General features: G+C 39.3%; 1 protein-coding gene across 2 annotated transcripts in view; it reads right to left on the bottom strand.

Moving 5' to 3' along the window:
• The window catches only part of STXBP3 (syntaxin binding protein 3), a 50,102-nt gene extending 26,974 nt beyond the window's left edge, over positions 1–23,128 (bottom strand). For both annotated transcript variants that reach the window (XM_081322658.1, XM_081322659.1), the window contains exons 1-7: positions 22,971–23,128; positions 13,579–13,628; positions 9,259–9,340; positions 7,578–7,654; positions 5,423–5,501; positions 4,274–4,374; positions 2,400–2,548 (exon numbers count right to left, since the gene is read on the bottom strand). In XM_081322658.1, coding sequence (XP_081178784.1) covers positions 2,400–2,548; positions 4,274–4,374; positions 5,423–5,501; positions 7,578–7,654; positions 9,259–9,340; positions 13,579–13,628; positions 22,971–23,028 — 596 coding nt within the window. In that variant the 5' untranslated portion in view covers positions 23,029–23,128. The remainder of the gene's footprint in view (positions 1–2,399; positions 2,549–4,273; positions 4,375–5,422; positions 5,502–7,577; positions 7,655–9,258; positions 9,341–13,578; positions 13,629–22,970) is intronic.
• Between the last annotated feature and the right edge of the window lie 3,408 nt (positions 23,129–26,536).

Below are 26,536 nucleotides of genomic sequence, written 5' to 3'. Positions count from 1 at the left end.
AAACTTTCTTTCTCCTCTATAATAATTTTACTCCATTGACATTCTAATCTAAAAATTTAATCAGCAATCTTAACGCCCCAAAACTTTTGGAGCACCTCTGTCATGACCCCCAAAACTTCTTTAGACCGCTCTCCTCCTACATCTTCACTGTAAGCACACTTTGAAGATTCCATAACTTTCTGCTGGTCTTGCTCTTGCTCTCGTCTCGCTCTTCTTAGGGCGGCACACGTCATCTTCTGGCCTCCTGCAGCAACCGATGAGACTGTGACTTGATCCCCTCCAACACCATTGTCCTCTGTCTGTCTATCTGCAACATCTTGAAGCTTTCCCACACCGTATCCTTTTGCAGCTTCCAAAAATGATAGGGGGGTTGCTTTTAACACATTACTATAAAAATCACGTGCCTGAGCCACAGTAACCAAACGATGTCTTTTACCTTCGTGCGTCGCCACCAATCCAACTGGAATCTCCCATCTAAACTTAATATCACGTTTCTTAAGTTCCTGTACTAGAAATGCAAAATCTTTCCTTCTCCTTAGGATCTTCGGAGGGATCTCTTTTAAAACCAAAACTTCTTGCTCAGCCACTACCAAATTAGTATCATAAGCAGCTTGAATGACTTCATCTCTAATTACTCTCTTTGTAAAATAGACCACCACATCTCTGGGTAACTTCCTCTGTCTTGCAATCCATGAATTTACACGAAAAACTTTGTCCATATTTCCCTCAATTTCAGATGCTGACTGGCCCAGTACCCCTTCCAGAGCCTCAGAAATCAGCTGCTTTAAATCTTCTTTACCATTCTCCTTTAAACCCCTAATTCTAATAGCATACTGCATCTGATTATACTGAACAAGGCTCAATTCTTCGTCCATTTTATCCCTTATATTTTCATTTTCTAATACCTTTGCTTCTAATATAGAGTTCTTTTGACTGAGGTCCTCCACTTTTATATCCAGCTGTAGCACACATTCAGCTACGGATTCAACCATAGACAAGATGTCCACCCTCATTGCTCTCAGCTTCTCTTCCATCTTCTTCTCCAATTTCTCCATTTTCTCCTCCATTTTCTCCTCCAGCTTTTTCAACTTTTCATCCATCATATCAGACATCAATTGTGCATGCTTTCCAAGAGCGTCTTGTAAATCCTTAAGCGTCAATACCGGGGGAGATGCAGGAGGAAGCAAAGCTTGCAATGAGGTCTCTTGCACCAGGGAAGACCCCGCATTCCGAAGAGCTTTAGAAGTTTTAGCTGCCATCTTCCCCCACTTTCACTTATTACGCACTTTCACTTTAAAGCTATAAAATCCATTGAGCTAGAGAGTAAAAATAAAGAGTCCACTTCACCTTGACCTCCTGTACCGCTCTGCCTGCATCTTGATAATCAAAAGTATTTCCTTTTGGCAGGGGTGGTTGCTAACGCCTGGCTCTGCTCCAAAAATCCCAGAGCAGAGGCACTGCGCAGCTCGGAGCAACCCAGGCTTCGGGGGGGCTCATCCTTCAGCCGCCCAAGCTCTCAGCTCAGGCGGCCCGGAGAGCTCAACCCCTACCTGGGGCCTCACCCCCTCCTCTTCTCCTGAGGAGGGGGCTTCAAATCCATCTAAACAGCTGATCGACGCTGTTTACGATGGAAAAACACAGCTGCGGAGCGGGCAGCCCAAAAATGGCTGTCTTTCAGCGTTGCGTCGCCACCGGAAGTCCAGTGCTATCATAATTTTGAATGGTCACTGAACAAGCGGTCGCAAGTTGAGAACTACTAGTAAATATCAACTCCTCTGCTATTTATCTGTGGCTGTTTACTGCTGGCACATTTTTCTAGACTAAACTTCACAACTTGGAAAAACGAAAAATGTCAAGAAGTGATAAGGTGCCACTAGGAAATCTGAAATTCTGAATTAACAATCCCACCCAAAATTCTGCTTTTGGTACAAAACACTCTCTGTCCCTAACTAGTCCTGTATTTCCTGACAGACAAAAAAAAAGCCTTTAATTTACACCAGGGCTAGGCAACCTTGGCTCTTTTATGACTCGTGGACTTCAACTCCCAGAATTCCTGAGCCAGCCATGCTGAGGGGAAAGGGAAAGGTTTCCAAGCTGAGCCATGCTGGCTCAGGAATTCTGGGAGTTGAAGTCCACGAGTCATAAAAGAGCCAAGGTTGCCTACCCCTGACTTACACCATAACTTGACAACAGAACTCACTCTCCTGCACATTCAATGGATTTCGATAGCAGTGGCATGGAAGTGTAACAAATACATAAACAAATTTAAGATCCCTTTTCACATTCCAGAATTATATACTTAACTTCCAAATTGCTTAGGCATGGAATTCCATTTCTATTAAGCTAATATAACCCTCAATAAACCCACAATGGTATAAAAACAGTGTTTCCAGGCTTACCCTTTATATCTGACCCCTGGATTTTCTTCTAGAGTAGCACATAAGGTAACAATTTGCTCAGCAATTTGCTCCATTACATTATCATTTGTTTTCTCTATGTTGGGACTATAACAGCGGTAGAATGCATTTGGGACATCAAGAGTAAATACCTAGGTGAAGAAACAGTTTTGTTTATACCCTGTTATGTCTATACGGTGTCAAAAGTATCACGAGAAATATATGTCAAACATACAGGAGAAATATATGTCAAATATACAGGGAAAAATATAAGTCAGATGTATAGGAAAAATATAGGTCAAAGGTACAGGAGCAAGATAAACTAATGTAGCCTCTATTACGGATACTTCTAAGAAAAGTCTACGTGGCTGACAAATGGTCCCAAACTAATAAGAACTCACAATGCCAAAATATACATCTTACGGTCTACCAATATACTGGTACCTGAGGGGAAAAAGCCAGGTCTTATGGAAAGCCAATAGGATCAGGACTATATAGATTTCATGGAGAAAGGCACTGTGACAAAGGAAGCACATTTTCTGGGGCCCATTAGATGACTATTTCAGAGAAAGAGCCAGAGTGTGGCTACCTTTTAGATCTGACATGACAGCTAAGACCACTGGAGACAGACAAGTAATCTGGCCCCATGCCATCCAGGACTGTAAAGGTCATAACCGGCACCTTGAATTGATAAGCATACTGGGAGCCATCACTTCAGCAGTGAGGTCACATGGGTAAGACTTGATGCACCCAAGACTGCATGCACTCCTACATTTTGAATAGGTGGAGTTTCTGAACACTTTTCAAGGGCAGCCTTCTGTAGAGTTCACTACAGTAATGCGATTAGGAAGTTATTAAAGCATGAATGAACATGAGCTAAGCGTTCTCATTCAAGAATGAGCGCAAGTGATGCAAAAGGTGAATCTGAGCCAAGACTCTCCCGGCCATGTTTGCCATCTCCTCCTCAAGCAAGAGCTTTGAGCCCAAGATGCCCTGCAGTCTCAAAGTCCACAACCACTGAATCTTCTTAAGGTTGAATCATAGTTTGTTCTTCCCAATCCAGACTCTAAGTGCCTCTGGGCATTGAAATAAGGCATTCTGATTGCATTTTGAGTTTAGTAGTTGAAACATATACTAAAATCAGGATTTTAAAATTCCATTCACTGGAAAACCTCTCACAAGTTAATAGCAGGTAAATCACTCTCTTGCAACTCAAAAATTGCTGTGAGAACAAAATAGGTGGGCAAATACAGCAATATAATACTTTGAATTCTTTGGAATAAGTATAGACAAATAGTAAATTTAAAAAAATACATATGCCAAGTAAGAACCACTCTTGCAGTTCAAGTGTTTAAAAAAAACATAAGAGGCATAAAAACTCTGTAAGGTTTTATGATAAACAAAATGCATGTTAAGGCTGCAATATGATACAGCTGACCTTGAAAATAAGCTCAGTGAAATAACTGTTTCTACCACTATGTAAATATATATACCAATCCCTAATTATCCATTTTTTTCCGCTAATGAAAAATTGGGAGCGGGCCAGGGAAGAGAGAAAATGTCTATACAATGCTTCCTCCTTGTGATCTTAATAAAAAGAACATAAAAAACCATTTATTATATTTAGACATATAATTAGTTTTGAACAATTCTAAAATGTGTTTATTTTTTATGAAGAAAAATAGATCTAAAAATGTGATTTTAGTAGCTTCATATACTTTTCATAATGTTACATTACTTTCTTTTTTGTAGAACTTATTCTAGTCTTGTAAAGATATAGTCTCACCTCAAAGCAATTAATTTAGTTACATTTAATGTTTTGCAGTGGATGATATAATATTTAAAGATAAAATAAAGAATTACAATATTAAGTTTACCTGAGATTCATTAGGGATGAAGTTAATATTAATTTCTTTGCATCTTCTGATAGCTTTTGAACAAGATGATTTCATTTTATTGAAAAGTTTGTCATCACAAACTAAAAGAGGAAATACGTTACATGTTCTCAGATTTTTTTTCTGCAACAAGTAAAATGCAGGACTACACAAAATGACTTTACAAGCCTCACCCTGTAAGTTGAAAATACTCAAATATCTCTTGAAAATATCTTGCATTTTTCCATTGTTAGTTTGAGTTTATGTAAAATATTTCATACATAGTTGCAAGCTACAAATAGTCCTTGATTTACAAAAAGTCGCTTAATGAGTGAAATCATGGACTTAGAACAAGTTATTTACAACCTATCGTCGAAGTTACAACCATTATACCACTCTTGAAATATGTGATTGCATTTGGGCACTTAGCAACTAACTCGTATTTATGACTGGTTGCAGTGTACTTTGGTCATCTGATCATGTTTTGCGACATTTTCGGTCATTTTCTTGCAAAAAACACCCATTCAATATGCTAGATTTCAACTTATGCCTACATGATTTCCTTAATGACTACATTTAATGATTGTTCTAAAAATGGCTGTAAAATCAACTCCAGTCATGTGGTGACCTGACTTATGATTTATAAGCAAAATTTCGGGCTCACTTGTGGTCCTAAGTGAAGGACTACCTGTAGTTTAAACATAAAAACAGGCCAAATTGCAGACTAAAAAATTTAATCAATTATTTTCATACTGGAATATCAGGGAATTTCACATCATAATCATAGCAGAATGTGGCCAATATTGTTTATACATTAGAGAATTCCATCAAAATAGCTAACCAAGTCAGCAGACATCTGCAGGAAATAAGAGTAAATTCTTCTGCATAGCACTATAATTCCAAGCTAACATACAAACTCATGCTAGCAGCTTTTAGATTTTCCCAATAAAATAAAGCAAATCTGAAAACAAATTTCTTCAGTGTCATATGAAGTTCCAATAATCTAGGTACTGCCCTGGCAGTCTACAAACAGTTAAATTCTCCTTATTTTAATCACTCCCCACTCAATTTTAATATTAAAATGCCATTGCCTTGTCTACACCAACAGCTATAATTGAAGATCAGTTATTTTCTCAATCTGTAAATACTTACAATCAGTGAAGTAGACATATGCTGCTTTGTACTTGCTGGATGATTTACTTGCAAAGTCATTTATAAGCCCATCTACAGACTGAATCATGAAGAAAAAAATATTTTTGTTTGCTTGCTCTTAGAACAAATCTGCAAAAACTTTTAGTAAATTATGTACTTCTAACCCATCTTTTCTACTAGTTAGTTAGGTAGTTGATATGAACATCCAAGTTATTCCTTATGCAAAGGAGTTTCAAGGTAAGGATGAAGATGGGGAAAAAAGGAGCACAAAAATTCTGGCAAACAAAGAAATGCATTTATAAATTTATTATTCATTTTATTATTTGAATGGAAAAAACAGCATACATTTAATGTTTTGCAATGGATGATATAACATTTAAATGGAAAACCAGCATACATAAAAGGGGGAAAGACAACACATTTACAACTAGTACTTGTACAAGCAAGCTGTGGTAACATTGTAGCTGTGTTAATACAACTCAATGTAAATTAATCATAGGACTAAGTTTGGATGCTGTTAATAACTCTAGTTCAGGGGTTATCAAATTCACAACGTCACGTGACGTGTCGCAATGTATGGCGACTCTTTCCATTGCCGGCAATGGGGTGAGGGCGGTTTGGCCATGATGCATGGGCCGACAGTTTTACACACCTGCTCTAGTTAATTAAAAATGGGGTGGGCAGACAGTTGGACACACCTGCTCTAGTTAATTAAAAATGGAGAAATGAAGCCTTCTTTTAGTTCATGCCATGCAAGGAGAAAGAAGTATGTAAACTGCGTCCTGCCCACCTAGCAGTTCAAAAGCATGCAAATGCGAGTAAATAAATAGCATTACTTCCGAGGAAAGATAACAGTGTTCCATGCATCTCGGCATATAGCCATGCTGGCCACATGACCACGGAAATGTCTTTGAATAAAGCTGGCTCCCTTGGCTAAGAAATGGAGTTGAGAACTGCCCCCTAGAGTTGCAACGACTGGACAGAGGAAACCTTTACCCTTAAACTGCATTTACAGCTGTTTGCAGCATTCTATGGTTATGTGACAGCAATTCACAATGGTGTTTTTTTTCCAGAAACCAATGTTTCTGGCTTCCAGCAAAAAACTCCCACTGCAGAAAATGGATTTGCTTAAACGACCCTGGTGTTTGCTTAACAACCATGGTGATTCGTTTAATGACCATTGAAAAAATATCATAAAATCAAACTGGTCACATGATGACTTAGCAACTGGCATGACTTACATTTATAATTCTGGGATTAATCACTTTTGTAAATTGAGGACTACTTGTATTGAATTATGTTTTAACATTGGGAGGGATGAAACACTGACCCTCCAGATGTTACTGAACTATCATCCAAAGGTTTCAATCAGCAGAGGCAACGATGAGAGTTGTTGGGAGGCATAGCTGAAAATTTAGCATTATGTGTAGAATTTAGCATGGGATTGAAATCAGACATCTTTCACAAATAGTACATCAACAAATACAAAAATATGTCCCTAAATTCTGTCAATTCCCTCCTTCATTGCATTATCATGTTATTTTATGTCATCAGCACATGATGAGAATTAGAAAACTATATACTTGATGCAAGGTTTTAAAGAAGTAATGTCTATGACTCTACAGCAAAAAAAAACTGATGTAAGAGATGCAAAAAGAAAATTAAAAAAGACAGAACTCCTATAATAAACGATTTATCAAACTCTGAATCTAATCACATTGGTGAGAAAGGAGTAGCTTTGAACAGACCTTAAACTGGAAATTAAGCCATGAATGACCATTTTCAGCAAGTACATAACTATATGATCATCATGTAATGTCATGTTTCCTACATAAAGGAGAACAGACTTATATGGCAAAGTACTAGTAACATCAGACATGCTTTTTTAAGCTTGTCCATCCAACCTAGACATCTCCAGTTACTGCTGAGAATTCCCCTCCATAGAAAGTATATGGGACTTGAGTCAAGTGACAGATCTTGGGAATAGCTACCAAGCTCTGTGATATGCTTTGACCAGAACTATGTTTACTACCCTCTCCCCTTGCATTACAAAAAATAACAATAATAAATTAACTGCCCACAAGTTTCTTGTGCTTTTTTCTGGCTTGCCTTAAAAAAGAAAGAACCTTGAAGAATTATTCTTTTGGAAACTAACCTTTGTTGTAGGTGTAATAAGATAAATAGCTTTCAGGTGAGGGACCGGCTCACGGTTTTTGTAAACATTCTCCACAGCTACAAAATAAGATATTATGAGAGTTACACTAAGTACACTTGCATGCAAAATTTAAAATAGTAACATATGTATTGGACTAATAATATACAAGATGTACTAAAGTACAAGCTGTTAGATTTTACACACACACACACAAAGAATTGAAGCTGCATGCTGGATTGGTGAAACCTCTCCGGAGAAAGGAAAAAATCATTGAAATAATTTATGTGGCTCCATATAGCAGGTCTTTTTGAGTAGACTGCAGGGGCTGTTATTTTGCAGCTGGTTTATGAATTGAATGGCTGAGAGCTGAGGATTCCATCAATCCTATATTGCAACTCACCTTTTTAAAGACCCAAAGCTCGATTCAGCTTCATTTCTTAATACTTTTTGGATTTTTTTTTACTATACTTAAAAAATCAAGGCCTTTCAAATTGACAAGGGCTCACTGTATTCATCGGGTGAGTTGTCTTCTTGAAGAAATATGGTTTAAATATGATTTTAAAAACTCTAGGAGAATATTATTTTTTGATTACCTAGCAAGGATACTTAGAATATGGACCTTGAAAAGTTAACAACAGATTAAGATGGATTTGGAAACATTGTTTCAAATTTATTAGAAGAATCACTCCTAATTGGAGATTATTTGAGTTTTTTAAAGAAGAAATATGATAATGGAAAACCTTGAAGATTTGACATCAGAGAGTTAGAGAGTAATAAATTTGTAGTTTACAAAGAAATTAAAAATAGAGCAAAAATCCTTAAGATATTTTTGAATACTGGTCTGCAAAATTACTTGATATGATAGACAGCACATGTGCCAATGAAATTACAGAACAACAAGCTACAACAGTTAATTTTGAAATTAATTTGAAGGTGGACTTAAATATATCAACCAATGAAAAGGATATGGAGAAAGGTACCAGATACAGAAACAAAACTGACAGATGTTTTACTCCCTAAAGGAAATATACAACTATTAAACTAAAAAAGTGATTTGGATAACTTTTCCCAACTATATCTACAAAAGAGTTCAGTTAAGATCTTGCAGAATTTTATGAGGAGAGACAAAAAAAATGGGGAGAGGACAAGCTTTTCTTATTGCATAAACTAAGAAGTGTAATAAAATTTTCAAAGATTTTTGGCTTTAAAAAAGATAAACCAAAAACAAGCTGTGAGACTAACTGAAAAAGTTAAAATTAAGGTTCTTAAAAATTCAGGGAAGGAATAAAAGTTTGGCTTATACAATCAAGGTTAAAATATCCAATTAGGTATATATTTTACTAGATTTTTGCTGATAAAAAAGGAATGGCAAGATTTTGGGATTATTTTGTTATGAGATATGATGAAAAGAGTTGATGTTGAATTTAGAGCCATTAAAATTGTTTTATTTGTTGGTATAAAGAGTGACATTATTTATGTTTTTCCTTTCTTTTTGCACTTCTCTTTTTTAATAATTGTTTCCTTTCTTTTATATTTTTTCTAGTTTGTATTAGCTTTTATTCTTTCTATTTGTAATTCTTAATACAATTATTTAAAAAACATCAATACAGTTTTTATTTTGCAAATGTATTAACTGGCAAACCTATGCCAAGATGATTAATTCTGCTTAGCAAGTACTTACCAGTTATCCCTTCCGCAAGTAGGTCTGTCATTTTACCACATGACGACAGAAGCTTAGTAGTAAAGTCATCTAGAAGAATTATCTTCATAAAAAAAAATCAAATCAGTAATTCAGACAATTGGATACCATCTTAGACTTCAAACTACTTTGGTAATATACTGTTAATTCTTTCAGCTTGAGATCATTTGGACACCAAAGTCATAAATATTTAAAAAATATGTTTATTACAGGATTACAATACCAGAATATTGTAAATGTCTAACCATTGCATTGGCGATGGCTCTTCTTCGTATTCCTCAAGGCTATTCTCACAGCTCATTACATCTACTATCAATATTAGCACAAGCTTACCTACAACTCAGTTGCAAGTACTACATTTTTCACTCATATATCATGGGCAAATATACTATATATATAGTGGACAGACAAAAATGTCACCAAACTTTAATTCTGAAAGTGTATATAATTACAAGTGCATAATTACAAGTGCATAATCTACAGTGTTTGAAGAACCGCTTGATAGCAAGATGTGCAACATATAAATTTAATAAATAAATGTACATGCAACATGACTGCATTAAAGAAACACTATAAAAATATAACTTCATGTCTCAAAAGAGCAAGTTAATGAATCTGTTTGCTTCAGACATGCACCAATTCAGTTTCTGTTACTTAAGAAAAAGTAATAAATTCAAGTACAGTTGAATCATGTAGGTCTCCCAAATGTAATTTCACAACTGTGGCATTGAATCAGAGACTCAGTCCCATGGCAATTTAATTCATTTTATATTACACAATGGTAAAACAGATTTTAGATGCTTGGATCCATGCATGTATGAGACTGGGTGATGTATCAAAAATCCTGATTCAAAGTTTTTAAAATAAAAACCAATGCCATGATTGGCTCCAGGCACAAATCTATTGTTACCATGGAAGGAATAAAATTAAATCTGTATATTCCATGTAGCGAACAAAAAAAAAATCTGGGTTGACAGAATTTGGCTTACCATGCTATCCAGCTATTTGTTTAAGTACAAACCAGCTGTTCTGTTTCAAAAGAGTATACGTCTTAAAGGTATACTTCATTTGTTCGGTTAAAATGTTTTAATTTACAAAATAAATACACTGTTTGCCATACAATAAATTGAATTATGTTGTACTTGTTTGGCATTGGTATCTATAATAACTATAACATCTTTGTTTACTTCACTTCCTATAAAAGAATTGACACTCTTCCAAATTAAGCATCTGGACTTCCCTTCAGATATCTATGTAGAAGTATCTCACTTCAATAATTCAACAGCTGCTATACTGAATAATCTATTCACATTTTTTTTGCCTTGAATTATAGATAGCCCTCCATTTATAACCACAACTGAGCCTAGAATCTTGGTCTTCGGGCAAAGCGGGGAGAACAGTTATAAGAATGATGGCATTTGTTAGTATTTGCACCAGATCTGAGGTCAATTCCTCTAAGTAGGACACCAAGAAAGGAAGACTAACATTAATGTTGGCCTTCATTAGTGTTTTCCCCTTTGGAGGGGAAGATAAAAAGTTAACAAATGTCAGCATTCTAAGGGAAAAATGCTACTGAAGGCCAACATTTTGAAAGGCTCAGAACGTTGGCCTTCCCTAGCATTCAACGTTTTCACCAGATCTGAGGTCTGTTCTTTTAGTTCATAGGAAGATTCCTCCCTGAAAGAGGAAGGGAGAGGAAGTCCCTCAGCACACTGGGAGAAATGGACCTCAGATCCAACGTTACTCTGTCCGTAACCTTCTCTAATGGTTTTCCAATTGACTTTCTGTGGAAGCCAGCAGAGAATATTGCAAATGGCAATCACATGATCACAGGCACTTGGTAAGTGGTTGTCAATACAAATAGGTTGCCAAACACCGCAAATGCAGTTATGTGACCAGGGGCGGGGGAGGGGGGAAAATGACGTGATATTTTATGACAGATTGTTGTGATTCAGGGTCAGCCTGTGGGTTCGGCAGTTGGGTCGGACGATTCAGAGGAGGAGGAGGAGGAGGAGGAGGGGTTTGGAGAGCCTGCAGAGGACAGTTCTGAGGCTTCGCAGAGCTCTCAGCCAGGCCCCTCCCATCTGGTTACTACGCAGACCCAGCTGTGCGAGCCTGACAGCGTGGATGAAGATGACCCACAGCTGGCCCTGTTCAAGGACGCCCGACGCAGGAGGCAGTCAATCAGGAGTAAACAGAGGAGGGCAATGGGGCACCTCGGAAGGAGGCAGAGAGAAGCCACGCCTTGAACTGTTTAAAAGGGGAATGTGTGGGAGGGCTGGTTTGCTGAAGGCAACCGTTTGAATAGCTCCTGTTTTAGTGGTTCGTGTTTTGTTTTGCTCAGTTTGCTCTGTTTTGGATCTGTTTTGTGTAAATAAATTTGGCGGGCTTACTTCCAGCCTTTTGCCTTTTGTAAAGGGGTTGTCCCTGCCTTTTCTGCAGGGCCGGTAGTAGGCTGGAACAGAACACAGATAGAAATGCACCTGTTCTGAAGCTTTTGTGACTGGGGTCATTAAATGACTGATCACAAGTCAAAGACCACCTGTACAGAGAAATATTAAAAATACTCAACACAAATATCTAGTCTCTTATGATTCCAAAATGAAGATTTCTGTGACTAACTACAGATAGTTCTCACTTAACAATGGTAATGGAGACTGGCAATTCTGTCATTAATGTACAGTTGTAAAGTATGACCTCATGTGACTATGACAACTTATGATGGTAGCTGCATCAATCCCAGTTGCCACTGTTAGATAAATTCTGTGCAGTCACAGTGTCCCCCAGTCATGTGGTTGCCATTTGTAACTTCTTGCTGGCTTCCCAATTGACTTTACTTGTCAGAAGCCCACAGTCAAAGTCACGCATAATAATCACATGATGCAGGGACATTAAGATGGTCATAAGCCTTCCATCCTTCCAAGGTAGGTAAAATGAGGACCCAGATTGTTGGGGGCAATAAGCTGACTTTGTAATAATGCCGCTTGGGGCCCCCCCGAAAGCCCTAATAAGCAGGCATATACATAGAATGAAGGCTACTGCTAAGCACATTGATTTGTGCTTAGATTGTAAGCTGCCCTGAGTCTTCGGAGAAGGGCGGGATATAAATGGGATTAAATAAATAAATAAGTATAAGGACCTGTCGTAAGTCCACATCATTCAGTACCGTTGTAACTTTGAATGCTATTAAACAAGTGGTTCTTCAATAAGAACTACCCATAATACTAAGATATTCTTGAAACGAAACCAGTTTATTTATTATAGCATTTATAGGAACACCCAATTCAAACCATGTGACTCTGGGCAGTGTACAAACAAGATGAGCAAAGCTTAATCAGTTAATACATATTTTATTAAAACGGCAATCAGAAATGAAATCTTCTTCAACTGGAATACAATTCATCCTGATCTCAAGAGACAGGTCTTAAGTACCTTTCTAAAGGCCTGTGGGGGTTAGGACGAGTTGTATGTTGGGGTAAATACTGTTCCCTCAGAAATAATTTCCAATTTTTCCTTATACACTAGGAGACAGAATAGCCCAGCTTCAGCACAACTATGTACTATTCAAGATCTTTTCTGTTGACTGATCAAACTTCTTCAGCTCCCCTTGTGAACTGGAACAGATGAAATAACTGCTTCTCCTTTCTGAACAATGAGATACTGACAGAATAAGAAGGTAACTGTCCTTTAAGCACCCTGACATGTCACAAGATACTGGATGGTATTTTCATAGGACTACCAGATACTCCTGATCCCATCACGCCAACGTGCAACAATTCTCAACTGGCAACACAGTGAAGGAACACAGTTCTACCAGGACAGTCCAACCACCTTGCCCATCAGGTGTCACAGGAACAAATCACGTCCATGCTGCTATGAAGGAGAAGATCCTCTCTAATGTCACTCTAACAGATGCAGCCCCCGCCAGAAGCTATTCTACAATTTCAACTGTAATACTATTCTACCATTACAGCCAACCTCAATGTTGCTGTTCCCACTACTGCTCCGTAGAGCTCCGGCCCCAGTTCTAATAGGAGTTCCAGCAAGCTATCCCAAGCATAGAGTAATTCTTAGAGATTCGATGGAGATGCCATAATAAGTGGTCAATAAAGTAGATGATTAGTGGTTATAACCATAGGACTTCCTCCAAAGAACTATGAACCTATTATATTCCTACAAAAACTGCAACATTTCCAATTATCACTAATTTTTTCCATTACACATTGAGATGTGACTTGAACAAATGATTTTTAAAATATACTATACAAGTCATAAATAAACCAGTTCAGTAAGTTTTCTTACCTTCCATTCTTCTTCTTTTCTACAGTCATCAAACACTGATGCTTTTAATTCTAAAAGAAAAAATATTATTACTATGGTTAAAATGAAATAATACAGAGAAGAAGAAAGGTTTACACTAGAAATGAAGTACCTTAAAAATAATAGTCTCGTGCAATGTCATATATCACTAAAAAATTAAGCTAGTCAGCATAAGCAGGCATATACAAGGCTACTGCTAAGCTTGTAAGCCGCCCTGAGTCTTCGGAGAAGGGCGGGATATAAATGGAATTAAAATAAAATAAAATAAATTACAAAGTGCAGTGTATTACAGTAATACAAAGTGTTGTACAAACAATAAGAAATTCTTAATATGTTGGCACCTTATCCTAATAATAATCTGTTTAAATCGGACTTATATTAGCATAGATACAATAGGAAAGCATGGCTTTCACATCTTCTGCACATCTTATTTCCGGTTTCCAATTCCAGATTTGTAGGGCAAGCACAAAGAACCTTTGGTCAACGCCAGAAGAATAAAAAAAAATCACTATGTTTGCATGAACTACCAATGTAGAATTTGGATAATGAACCCATGTAGCTCTGTAACTTGAGGTCTGCTATACTAAGTAGGAAGCCAAAAGATAACCGGAATAGCAGGCAAGTTTGGCCTTGGAGTACAAAATGAAACAGGGCACAGGCTGAAAGAATTTTTTCAAGAGAATACGATGGTTATAGCAAACACTCTTTTCCAACAATCCAAGAGACGGCTCTACACATGGACATCACCAGACGGTCAACACAGAAATCAGACTGACTATGTGCTCTGCAGCCAAAGATGGAGAAGCTCTATATAGTCAGTAAAAACAAGACCAGGAGCTGACTGTGGCTCAGACCATGAGCTTCTCGTTGCAAAATTTAGGCTTAAACTGAAGAAAGTAGGGAAAAGCACTAGGCCGCTCAGGTATGAATTAAATCATATCCCTGTTGAATATATAGTAGAGGTGACAAATAGATTTAAGGAATTAGATCTGATAGACAGAGTGCCTGAAGAACTATGGACGGAGGTTCGCAACATTGTACAAGAAGTAGCAACTAAAACCATCCCAAAGAAAAAGAAATGCAAGAAAGCAAAATGGCTGTCTGAGGAAGCTTTGCAAATACAGTAGCTGAGGAAAGGAGGGAAGCGAAAGGTAAGGGAGAAAAAGAAAGATACGCCCAATTGAATGCAGAATTCCAGAGAATAGCTAGAAGAGATAAGAATGCCTTCTTAAATGAACAGTGCAAAGAAATAGAAGAAAACAATAGAATAGGGAGGACCAGAGATCTCTTCAAGAAAATTGGAGAGATGAAGGGAACGTTTCATGCAAAAATGGGCATGATAAAAGACCAAAATGGCAGGGACCTAACAGAGGCAGAAGAGATTAAGAAGAGGTGGCAAAATTACACAGAAGAAATATACAAGAATGAGCTTAGCGTCCCTGATAACCACGATGAGGTGGTCACTGACCTCGAGCCAGACATCCTAGAATGTGAAGTGAAGTGGGCCTTAGAAAAACTTAGCAACAACAAAGCTAGTGGAGGTGACAGTATTCCAGCTGAGCTATTCAAAATCTTAAAAGACGATGCAGTAAAAGTGCTACACTCAATTTGCCAGAAAATTCGGAAAACTCAACAGTGGCCACAGGATTGGAAAAGATCAGTTTACATTCCAATTCCAAAGAAAGGCAGTGCCAAAGGACTTCCGGTGGCTCCGCGGCGACGAAGGGAGCCTTCCCGGGCTGCCCGCGGCTCAGCTGTTGTTTTTTCGCCCGAAACAGCGCCGATCAGCTGTTCGGGCGAATCCGAAGCCCCCTCCTCGGGAGAAGAGGAGGGGGCGAGCTCCCAGGTAGGGGTAGAGTTCTCCAGGGCCGCCTGAGCTTATGGCTTGGGCGGCTGAAGGATTGAACTCCCCCGTAGCCTGGGTTGCTCCCAGCTGGCCGTCGCCTCTGCTCCTGACTTCTTGGAGCAGAGCCAGCCGTCTGCGACCACCCCTGCCTGAAGGAATGACTATGATTTAAAGGAGCAGGCAGAGCGATACAAGAGGAAATGGTAAAGAGGATTACTATGTTTTACTCTCCAGCTTGATGGACTTTTTTGGATTACAAATCTGAAGTGAAAGTGCGTCATATTTGGTAAAAGATGGCGGCTAAACCACCCCCTAAAACTCTTCGGAGTGCTGGAACTTCTCCCGTGCAACAATCATTATTGCAGGCGCTGCATCCTCCTGATGTATTGACATCAAAGGACTTACAAGATGCTCTTGAAAAACATACCCAGGTAATTTTGGAATCAATTAATATTAGATTTGCACAGATGGAGGAGAAATTGGAGAAATTGGAGGAGAGAATGGAGGAGAGGATGGAACAGAAGCTCAAAGCAATGAGGGTAGACATCTTGACTTCAGTGTGTAAAGTGGCTCGGTGTGTGGAAGAATTGGAGGAAAAGCTAGAAGACTTGACTCAAAAGAATGCTATATTAGAAGCAAAAGTATTGGAGAATGAAAATAAAATGGAAAAGGAACTGTGTCTTGCTCAATATTTCCAGATGCAGTTTGCCATTAGAATTAGAGGCTTAAAGGAGAATACTAAGGAAGATCTAAAGCAGCTGGTTTCTGAGGCTTTTGAAATAGTGTTGAAACAGCCAGCATCTGAAATAAAAGGAGGCATGGACAAAGTGTTTCGTGTGAATTCATGGATTGCCAGACAGAGGAAGTTGCCTAGAGATGTGGTGGTATATTTTGCAAAAAGGGAAACTAGAGATGAAGTTATACAAGCTGCTTATGATACTAAAGTTATGATTGCTAATCAAGAAGTTTTGGTCTTAAAAGAAATTCCTCCAAAGATTCTAAGGAGAAGGAAGGATTTTACATTTCTTGTGCAAGAGCTCAAGCAGCGAGATATAAGGTTCAGATGGGAGATCCCAGTGGGGTTGATGGTGACGCACAAAGGTAAAAAGTACCGTTTGGTTACTGTGATGCAAGCGCGTGATTTCTACAATAATGTTTTAAATGCAACGCCATTAACACTTTTGGAAGCTGGAAAGGGATCTGGAGAAGGAGTGCATCAAGAGGCCGAAGATGGTCAGATAGAAGACAACGGTGTTGGAGGAGATCAAGATATAACCTCGTCGGATGAATCTATAAAACAGAGGGTGACGCGTGCTGCTGCAAAACGATCTAAGAAGAGAAAGTAGCAGGAATCGCAGAAGTCTTTGGAACTTTTACGATATAGTCAAGTAGTCAAGTAGGGGAGGGGGGAAAAGATTTGGGTGTAGACGCAATATATTTTTATATTTGGTGGTTTTGTGGAAAGGCTGAGCTTTTTTGGATTAAAGTTCAAGTTTTGTTTGCAATCTTTTTTTTTTCTTTTTTCTTTTTTGTTGTGTTTGGAATAATTATAGATGTGGTACTGGAAGAGGAACGGTCGATTACAGAAGAGTTGACTTTAAAGTTTTTTTGATTTGGGATCCTTGGTTAATTTGGAAAATTATTTGTAAGAATGTTATATCATGGAATGGATAAAATGGATGGAGTTTATTTAGGATAAGTATAGGGTTGAGAAGGGTTTTTTTTTTTCTTTTTCCTTTTTTTTTGTCTTTAATATATGTTTAATACTATTAAGGTTTGTTCCATTCTATATAAGCTAGAGAGTGTCCTTTTCTTATTCTAGTTTTTTTTTATATATATATTTAATACTGTTAAGGTTTGTTTTATCCTATATAAGCTAGAGAGTGATGGATTTTAGAATTTATAGTTGTTAGTATATGGTTGCTTAGGTTTGCTTTTTTTTATATATATATACCTTGTATTCAGCTCTGGGAAGTAGGGGGGGGAGGGGGGGAGGTAGGGGGGGGAGGAGGGAGGGGGGAGGAGGGGAGGTAGGGGGGGAGGAGGGAGGGGGAAGGGGGGTTTTTTAAAGGAAAATTGTATTTTAAAACTTTTCAATAAAAAAAAAAAAAGAAAGGCAGTGCCAAAGAATGTTCAAACTATCGCACCATTGCACTCATTTCACATGCTAGTAAAATTATGCTTAAAATCCTACAAGCTAGACTCCAGCAGTATGTGGATCGAGAACTACCAGAAGTACAGGAAGGATTTCAAAGAGGCAGAGGAACTAGAGATCAAATTGCCAATATATGCTGGATCATGGAGAAAGCTAGGGATTTCCAGAAAAACATCTACTTCTGCTTCATTGATTATGCTAAAGCATTTGATTGTGTGGATCACAACAAACTGTGGCAAGTCCTTAAAGAGATGGGAGTACCAGACCATCTTATTTGTCTCTTGAGAAACCTATATGCGGGTCAAGAAGCAACAGTGAGAACTGGACACGGAACCACTGATTGGTTCAAAATTGGGAAAGGAGTCCGGCAAGGCTGTATACTGTCACCCTGCCAATTTAACTTATAAGCAGAGCACATCATGAGAAAGGCAGGGCTAGATGAATCAAAAGTTGGAATTAAGATTGCCAGGAGAAATATCAACAATCTAAGGCATGCAGATGATACCACTCTAATGGCAGAAAGTGAAGAGGAACTAAAGAGCCTCTTGTTGCGGGTGAAGAAGGAGAGTCTAAATGTTGGGTTGAAACTTAACATTAAGAAAACCAAGATCATGGCATCCGGCCCTCTCAATTCCTGGTAAATAGATGGGGAAGAAATGGAGGTAGTGACAGATTTTATTTTCTTGGGCTCCAAGATCACCGCAGATGGGGACTGCAGCCAAGAAATTAAAAGACGGTTGCTCCTGGGGAGGAAAGCCATGGCAAATCTAGACAGCACACTAAAAAGCAGAGACATCACCCTGCCAACAAAAGTGTGTATAGTCAAGGCTATGGTCTTCCCAGTTACAATGTATGGCAGTGAAAGTTTGGCCAAAGAATTGAACTCTGGTGCTGGAGAAGACTCCTGCGAGTCCCTTGGACTGCAAGGCGATCAAACCGGTTAGTCCTAGAGGAGATCAACCCTGACTGCTCTTTAGAAGGCCAGATCCTGAAGTTGAAACTCAAATACTTTGGCCACCTAATGAGAAGGAATGACTCACTGGAGAAGAGCCTAATGCTGGGAAAGATTGAAGGTAATAGAAGAAGGGGACAACAGAGAATGAGGTGGCTGGATGGGTCACTGAAGCAGTAGGCGTGAGCTTAAATGGACTCCAGAAGATGGTAGAGGACAGGAAGGCCTGGAGGAACATTGTCCATGGGGTCACGATGGGTCGGACACGACTTCGCAGCTAACAACATACTAAGTGAATCTGAAACAGTCCCTATCTTGAATTACAAAAGAACTAAACTTAATTTACAAAGTAGCATACTCATCCACTGACTTTTACTGCTAGTATGTCATGCAAATGAAGTCACTGTATGCAAAACAAAAACAAGTATATTTCCTGCAGATTCATTTATATAATTACTACTGAATATAAGTCAAGCCTTAACCTTCTTTATCTCTTTTCACCACACTAGAAAACAAAGCAAGGTATAATTCTTTTGACAGCTTAGAAACAAAATTTGACTCAGGGCTTTATTGTTACCGTAATTCTATCAAACCAGTTATATTTTCCTGAATGACAGGAAAATCTTAAAATCAGTTAGATGGTCTCATAAAATTGACCTTTACATGGTCTTATAAATACAAAAACCATGGAATATATAAAATGAATATAAATGTATCAATTTATAAATAGGATAAAGACCTGTCTCTAAAATCATGACTATATGCACCATATGCCAAGCATCCTTAAATTTGATAGAGTAATATTTAAAAAATCTGTCTAAACAAACTTAGTAGATGTTACAGACAACTCATAGCTTATTACTTTAGATCACAAATATGGTTTGTGCAATAACATATCAAAGAGTCAATTATTTTCAGATGTTTGCATCCAAAATGTAGGTTATGATTTTTGGAAAACAACAACCAAGTACCTGTCAGAATCCATTTATATCACATTTCATAAATGTATAGGTAGAACATTGTGCTTATTCTGGGGATTCTGCCATCTCTCCGAGGGGGGGGGGAGAGGATGGTTACTTAGATTGAAATAGGCGATCTTCAAACAACAGGGAAGGGGAGGGAGGAGGAGAGACGGATCTGGATCGCATCTTCATTTACAACTGAAAAGGAAGAAGCAATAACAATAAAACCAAGGAGAGTTCCCTTTCCCACGGAAGGGCCTGACACCTAAGTAATGATGGGAGCCTGACCAAATGGATGAGGGGAGGGGCTGAAATGGGAATGCTTTATATAGGATTGAAATGTAACTTTGTTAGATTCCGTCTTGTATTGCCACAATCGATTCCATCCTAGTAAACATTTTCCTTTTGGACTAAACTTGCATCCAAGTGTTCTTATTTCCTAAGATGTGGATTGAGGTGGGTCCTGACAGTACCAAACATACCAGCATATACTTTTATCAGCCAGATTGGCTTTGTTCATTTCTCATTTTTACATACTGTATTATATTTATGTCTTTAAATGCTTCATATGGGAACTGTAATTATCACAAAGGCTTTTTTTATTCTTGCAACTGCAGCTTTCCTGTAATAATTTTTAAATTGAAATTCTGTATTAGGGTGTTTTTTTAAAAAACTGGGATTTTGCAAGAATTTGAATGGGTTCCATGAAACTAAGGGGAAAAAATGTTTTACTCTCTTACAGAGGTTTTTTTCCTCTAGTTCTTTTCTTAAGTCACTAAGGGAAAGGGTGATGAGGCTTCTCAGCTGACACTCAGCACACACACCTTTGATAAGGGGCTCCAAAGATGTTTGTAACAGGTTTTCTGGTATAAAAAAGCTTGAAAACCCATGTTCTGTATGATGCTGTATCCTTAATCTTTTCACAAAACCATAATTATTTTCCAGCTCTTTTGTTTCAAACTTTCCAGAGGTAATGCAATATAGCTTTACTGACAGTGAAATTAAATGAACCTATAGCAGGAACTGTTTCTCCTGGCAGTGATTATTTTTCTGAATTTACTATAAAGTTGCAACAATTCACATTTTTTACAATTTATCATAAGAGAAAATGTGTTATTCGCCTTTATATGCAAAACATTTAGGCTCATATATTGGAACAATGCAAAACAGAAAAGGGACAAGCATGAGTGAACAAATTAAAGGGTCTGAGAGGAAGCAACAAATTTTAGTCCATTCCCCTGGGGATTTTTTTCAAGTTCATTTCTGAAGGTAAGCACATGCCTGTTTCCTGCTGAGTTAAATAAGGTTGGAAATGCAAATCCTACTTCCAAATTTTTCAGAGTAAAAAGAGTTTAAATCCAAAAGAAGGTATTGCAATTTTTAATTAAAATAGCACAGTAGCACAGTATTTAAACAAAATGATCCGGTTAAGATCTGCATATGTGGGACTGATTGGGGTAGATTGCAAGGGCGACTCCAAAATATAATGTTATCATATTTTATCTATATCTTAAATTTGTATTTTATTACTATTTCATCTTAAATTGTATTTTATTTTAATTCCATTTTAAATTGTATTTTATCAAATTCCATTTTGGATTGCTTTTATCAAGTTTTGGTGATGGTTTGTTGCTGGAACTTTGCACTTTGATATGGCCCAAGGGCTAATCAATAAAGTTGTTGTTGTTGTAATTAAAATCTATATTAACGCTTCTTGTGATTAACTTGTGATTAACAGGTAAAGAATTTATCACAGTCTAAACCAGCTAAAGGCCAAGATTCCTTTTAAGGAATCTACATCAAATTAATGTGTAAATACTAAGAAAGGAGCAATTCTTGTAAATATGTATGTTGAGATATCTTAATGTTGCTATTATGGCATTCATTTAATAAACCACAATTAAATTAAGGTAAGCTCAAAAAAGGAACCATTAAATCATAGAAAAACAAAAGCAATAATAAGATCACAAAAAACGCTACAGCCATGCTGATCTGTGTGCCACATGTTTTCATTACTTTTCCTCTGAACAAAATACTAAGAAATATATGCAAATATCAGAAATGCATTCCACAGGACACAATCAGATAAAGGATCCTTTCATTTAACAAACCTTCAACTACCACCCCTATCTTTAGTTTCAGAAGGGATGATCAAGTTGGAAGCAAACATAAAGCATAATCTTCCACGTTGAGCTTTGAAAATAAATCTAAAGAAGAGCTGAACTTTAAATTGACCATCAGACTTCATCCATTCAGTTGTACCTACAATTCAATGGCTTCATCCATTCCAGGATAAAAACTGTCAGTTGCAAATACAAGAACATGGTTTGGAAAATGTATTTCCAGATATGCCTGAACCTTGATCAACCACAATTTATTTCCATGGAACAATGCAAACATTTTTAATGTTTTTTTTAAAAAGGTCATACAGAAGGTCATATAGAATGTTAACAAAAATTAATTTATGCTCCCTGCATTCAAAGAGCATAGGATGCAGTAGGTGGATTGCTGACATTTTATCTAGAGCAATCATAGAAGATAAAACTAGGTCAATTTTCAACCAGATTGGACAATTCAGAGTTGGGAAGCAAACTGAAATCAGACCTTATGAGGTGACTGTTCTCAGGTGATAGTATTTTCATTTATTAATCTCTTCTGCTTCCCTAAAAGCCACATACGGAGAAACTAGATGCAAAAATACCGGTTCTAAAATAGCACTATTAATTTCTACCTTGAACTCTCTTTTCCACCATAAGTCACCCATCCATTTTCTGGACCACTGCAGTACAAGCCTGCCCAGAGCTGGTTAATACCGCACCATGTTCCATCCGTACCCAGGAGATGAATGAATTTAAAAGACCCTGGGCGTTTTTTCACATATAGTCAGCCAAAGAGATTTCCGCTGCTGAACTCGTCTCGTATTATTATTATTATTATTTTAAAATAATGAGACGACCTTTTAAAACGCAAGCTTATGGCGGGGAAAGAGAAGATGCGTCCAAGTATGCCACTCTGAGGGACCAGGAAGGTACGCGAGCGAATAGGAGTGGCCGTGTGAGGAAAATGTGGGAACCGACTTTTAAAGACGGCCACGGGCTGCAAATCTTAGCAGGTGAAGCGCTTCCTGAGGTGAAAAAGAAAGCGGAGGAATAAAGCTTCGCCTGACCCTCGAGATGCAGCCGCCTCCAGGGCTCCAGGCGCGGGGCCGACACCAAACGAAGGCGTTCCCCCCCCATACACACACAACCTCCCACCCACCCACCCCTAATTTGTCGCCTCACGAAGATCGATCCCGCATTTGCACGTTTCCCGGTCTCCGCACCATCCGTGGCCGTGGCAGGCAGAGGACGCCCGCCCCGAGACCCGTCAAGAAACCGCAGGCTCTGCGAAGCGCGGAGAAAGAAAAGAGAGCTCAGCTCCGGGGAAAGTCACGTCAGAAAGTGCGGCTTCGCCACTCACTCTGCCACACCAAGCTCTTCAGCCCCCGGTCCCCGCTCGCTGCCGCTGCCGGCGCCATCTTGCCTCTGCACTTCCACGGCTGTGACGAAAAAAAAATAAATAAAAAAATTCCGCACTCCCTGACAAGGGGGCCATTCAACTCCCGGTGCGAAGCCCCGCCTTCGATTCCGCCAAGCCCCGCCTCCGGCCTTGCAGGTTTGCAGGCCTTTCCTGCCGAACTTACTGGTGACGTAGGTGCTGCAAGAAGAAGCAGGAATCCCCGCCCAAGCCCCGGGGATTCAGAGGGACGGAAGCCGGCAACCGAGCGGGCGGTGGTTTTGCTGGCTTGTTTGTTCCCAGATTGATATGTTGGCTAATCGGTGGACGCCTGAGCCATGCTTTACGAATAAACCCGGGTGATCTGGCTGGCTCAATACTGTATGCTCAACCGTGAACTGCCCACAACGTGTGGGTTCTCACAATCCACGGAACCCCACATCATCCAGCCACATCTTAGCCAAACGTAATGTGCGAATCTAGCATAACTGAAGGGGCTTTTTTTTATGAAACAATCTCAGGACTCTTCTGTTCAGGGTAGCTTATTTCTTCACGTTCTGCTTGCTCCTGTGGCTACAAAAGGCTACAAATTCTGCAGTGTGTGACCTTTATGGCTCATTCTGTGCGGATGGACGTGTTTTGATGGTGATTTACATATATCAGAGCTACTGACATCTAAATGGGAAGACTGGTGATTCACAGTTAACATTTTGATTCCAAAAATATCAGATTTATGGTGGGTTGGGGTTCAGTTCTAGGCAGATAGATGTGATCTGTTTCAGAGACATAAGATATGTGAGGGAGATGGGGTTTAGAAATATGAAATATAAATAAAAATGTAATAAAGCTGTGGTAGTACAAATGCTGCATATCTGTGGTTTTACTATTGGTTGTGAGGTGCAATTTGATAATATCAGATGGATCCCATATAAAAAAATAATTACAATTCTTGGGGACTTGCATAGATCTGACTTTAACTCAGTATTACATATGCTTTAGGATTCTTTTGTTGTTGCTGAGATGTGTGAGAAATACAGCTTCCCTACCTAAGCTCTTTGGTGTACCTTGTAATTACTCTAGCGAAATGACAGCTGACCTGAATAGCTAAGGTAAGTACATTGTTATAATGAGGGCACTGAAAATACAGAAGTCTGAGTATACTGATTGGCTAATGAATAGCCAATGACATGTTTCTCCTTCCCTGTACAGTATTTGTAAAATTTAGTCCTTCCCCGGGTTTAACTAATTGGGTTGGCCTCATCACATGAATATAATTTCTCCCCAAAGTGGGTGTTTTAGAATGAAGTATACACATCACAGATTTATAACAACCTAAATAGAGAAATTTGAGATTTTTTTTTCTGGTATGTCAAGCTTTGATGCAAGATCACCAAGCTCTTTTCAAGCATTAGGAATGCAAACAGGTAGCACATGAGCATTCCAATGCAAATAGTCCTCTGCTTACGACTACAACTGAGCCAAAATTTCTGTTGCTAAGCAACACATTTGTTGAGTTTTGCCCCATTTTATAACCACTATGTGCTTAGAGCTCGAAGCATTGTTAGAGATGCCAAACACCCACTTCCTGGTCTGTTTCTGTTGCTCCCCTCTCGGAGGAGGTTTCAACGTATTTCTAGCAGGACTACCAGGTTCTGTAACAGAGAGGTCCCCAACCTATTTTTATTTTTTATTTATTTATTTATTTTTAATTCCATTTATATCCCGCCCTTCTCCGAAGACTCAGGGCGGCTTACAAGCTTAGCAGTAGCCTTCATTCTATGTATATGCCTATGGGCCGCAGCTGACTACCGGGCCATGGCCTCTTGGCCGATGGGCCGCATGAATACCTGGGCAGTGCACATGCGTGTGTGCGTGCTCAACCCCCTTGTGCCACCATTGCCGCGAGTGTTATGCGGGCAGTGGCAGCGCTGCTAGTATCATGCGGGCAGTGGTGTTTCCAGGAACCTTGCACGAGGGGGGCAGCAGCGCTGCGAGCGGTGGGTGGGCGATGGTGCGCCACATGTGCAGGGGTGGTGGTGCGAGCCTCACGCTGGGGTGGGATTCCTGCAGGCTGTGGCGAGATCCTTCCGTGGGGGTGGAGGCACGAGCTTCATGCCAGGGCAGCATTGCTGCAGTCCGCAGCACGATCCTTGTGCGGGGCAGCGGCATGGTCCTCGTGCCAGGGTGGCATCATGGGTCACGGTGCAATCCTCGGGGCAGTGGCGTGAACCTCACACTGGGGTGGCATCATTGTGGGCCGCGGCGTGATCCTCACGTGGGTACAGTGGCATGAGCCTCATAGGGTGGTATTGCTACAGGGCATGGGGTGACTCTCAAGCTGGTGATAGCATTGCCACGAGCCTGGCAGCGGCGGTGCCACAAGTCTTACCCAAGCACTGCCATCACTGAGAGCCTTGTACACATGCTCGCAGCACCATTTGTGTGGTGCGCATGCTCGCAGTCTACGCATGCATGCACATGTGGCAACATTCATGTTTGTACATGCGCATGTAAGTTGCCTGCCCCTCCCTCTCCCACCGGTCCGCCAATTCAAAAAGGTTGGTGACCCCTGCTATAACAGCTTTGATCCCTATGCCATCCGTCTGGTAAACTCCAAAGATTCATTTTTCTTGCCATGTACATGTATACATTCAAAATAGACTGTGTTGTTTCTCTGGGTCATATATGGGTGGGTGGGTGGGTATATGCATAATAATAATTTTTCGTTGTCATGTTTATGCAGTTTATATTGGAGGTGGTTACCCACCTGCTGCGTGACTGAGCTGTTACTGCAGAACATGAACTTCATTTTCAATATTCTGTGACAGCTTCCCAGTCAGTCTTGCCAACCCTTGCTCCCTCCCCCACTCTGCTTCAGCCATTTACTTGACTGCTGGGAAGAAAAGGGAAGGGAGATTTCTGATATCTCCTGGAAGCTTCCCATAAGAACACTCAATGGGCATGCTGGCAGGAAGTCAGAAGTCACTTCCACTCCCACTGCTTTTTTGTCCATCTGTGGTCATTCTGTTTTTCTTATTAGGTAAGGAAATATCTCTGAAACAATGACCAAGAGGACATGGGTTGTCTAGTGCCAATTAAAAGTTGGAAATAAATGGCGTATTCAACTCAGTAGACTACTGCAGTATTACTGAGTCTCCTGTTGCATTGGGGATTTTTAAGGGAAACGTGGGAGTGATGAAACTGATCATAGCAGCAATTGTAATATATTAAGAACTAAGTGAATTTCTGCATATGCAGCATTGATCAGTGTTTTTCTTCTCTGCATCCCAGGATTAGGCTTATTCCATCTTTTTATGCAGATCTTGGTTCCTAGTAATATGGCTTGTTACTTCAGTGTTACTATTTTCTCATGGATTGTGAAGAATTCTGCTATGAGGATACCCAGGTCTCTTGAACAATGCTTAAAGGGCATAGCCCAGGAGAGGATTCAAGTTTAGATTTTTGCATTTAGATCTCTTGAGCCTGCCATTATGGTTCAGATTTGCCTGGCATTTACATATATGATGTTC

Source organism: Vipera berus (genome assembly GCF_964194415.1).
Source record: "Vipera berus genome assembly, chromosome: 3".
Taxonomy (NCBI): Eukaryota; Metazoa; Chordata; class Lepidosauria; order Squamata; family Viperidae; genus Vipera; species Vipera berus.
This window is presented reverse-complemented; position numbering and strand designations above follow the sequence as displayed.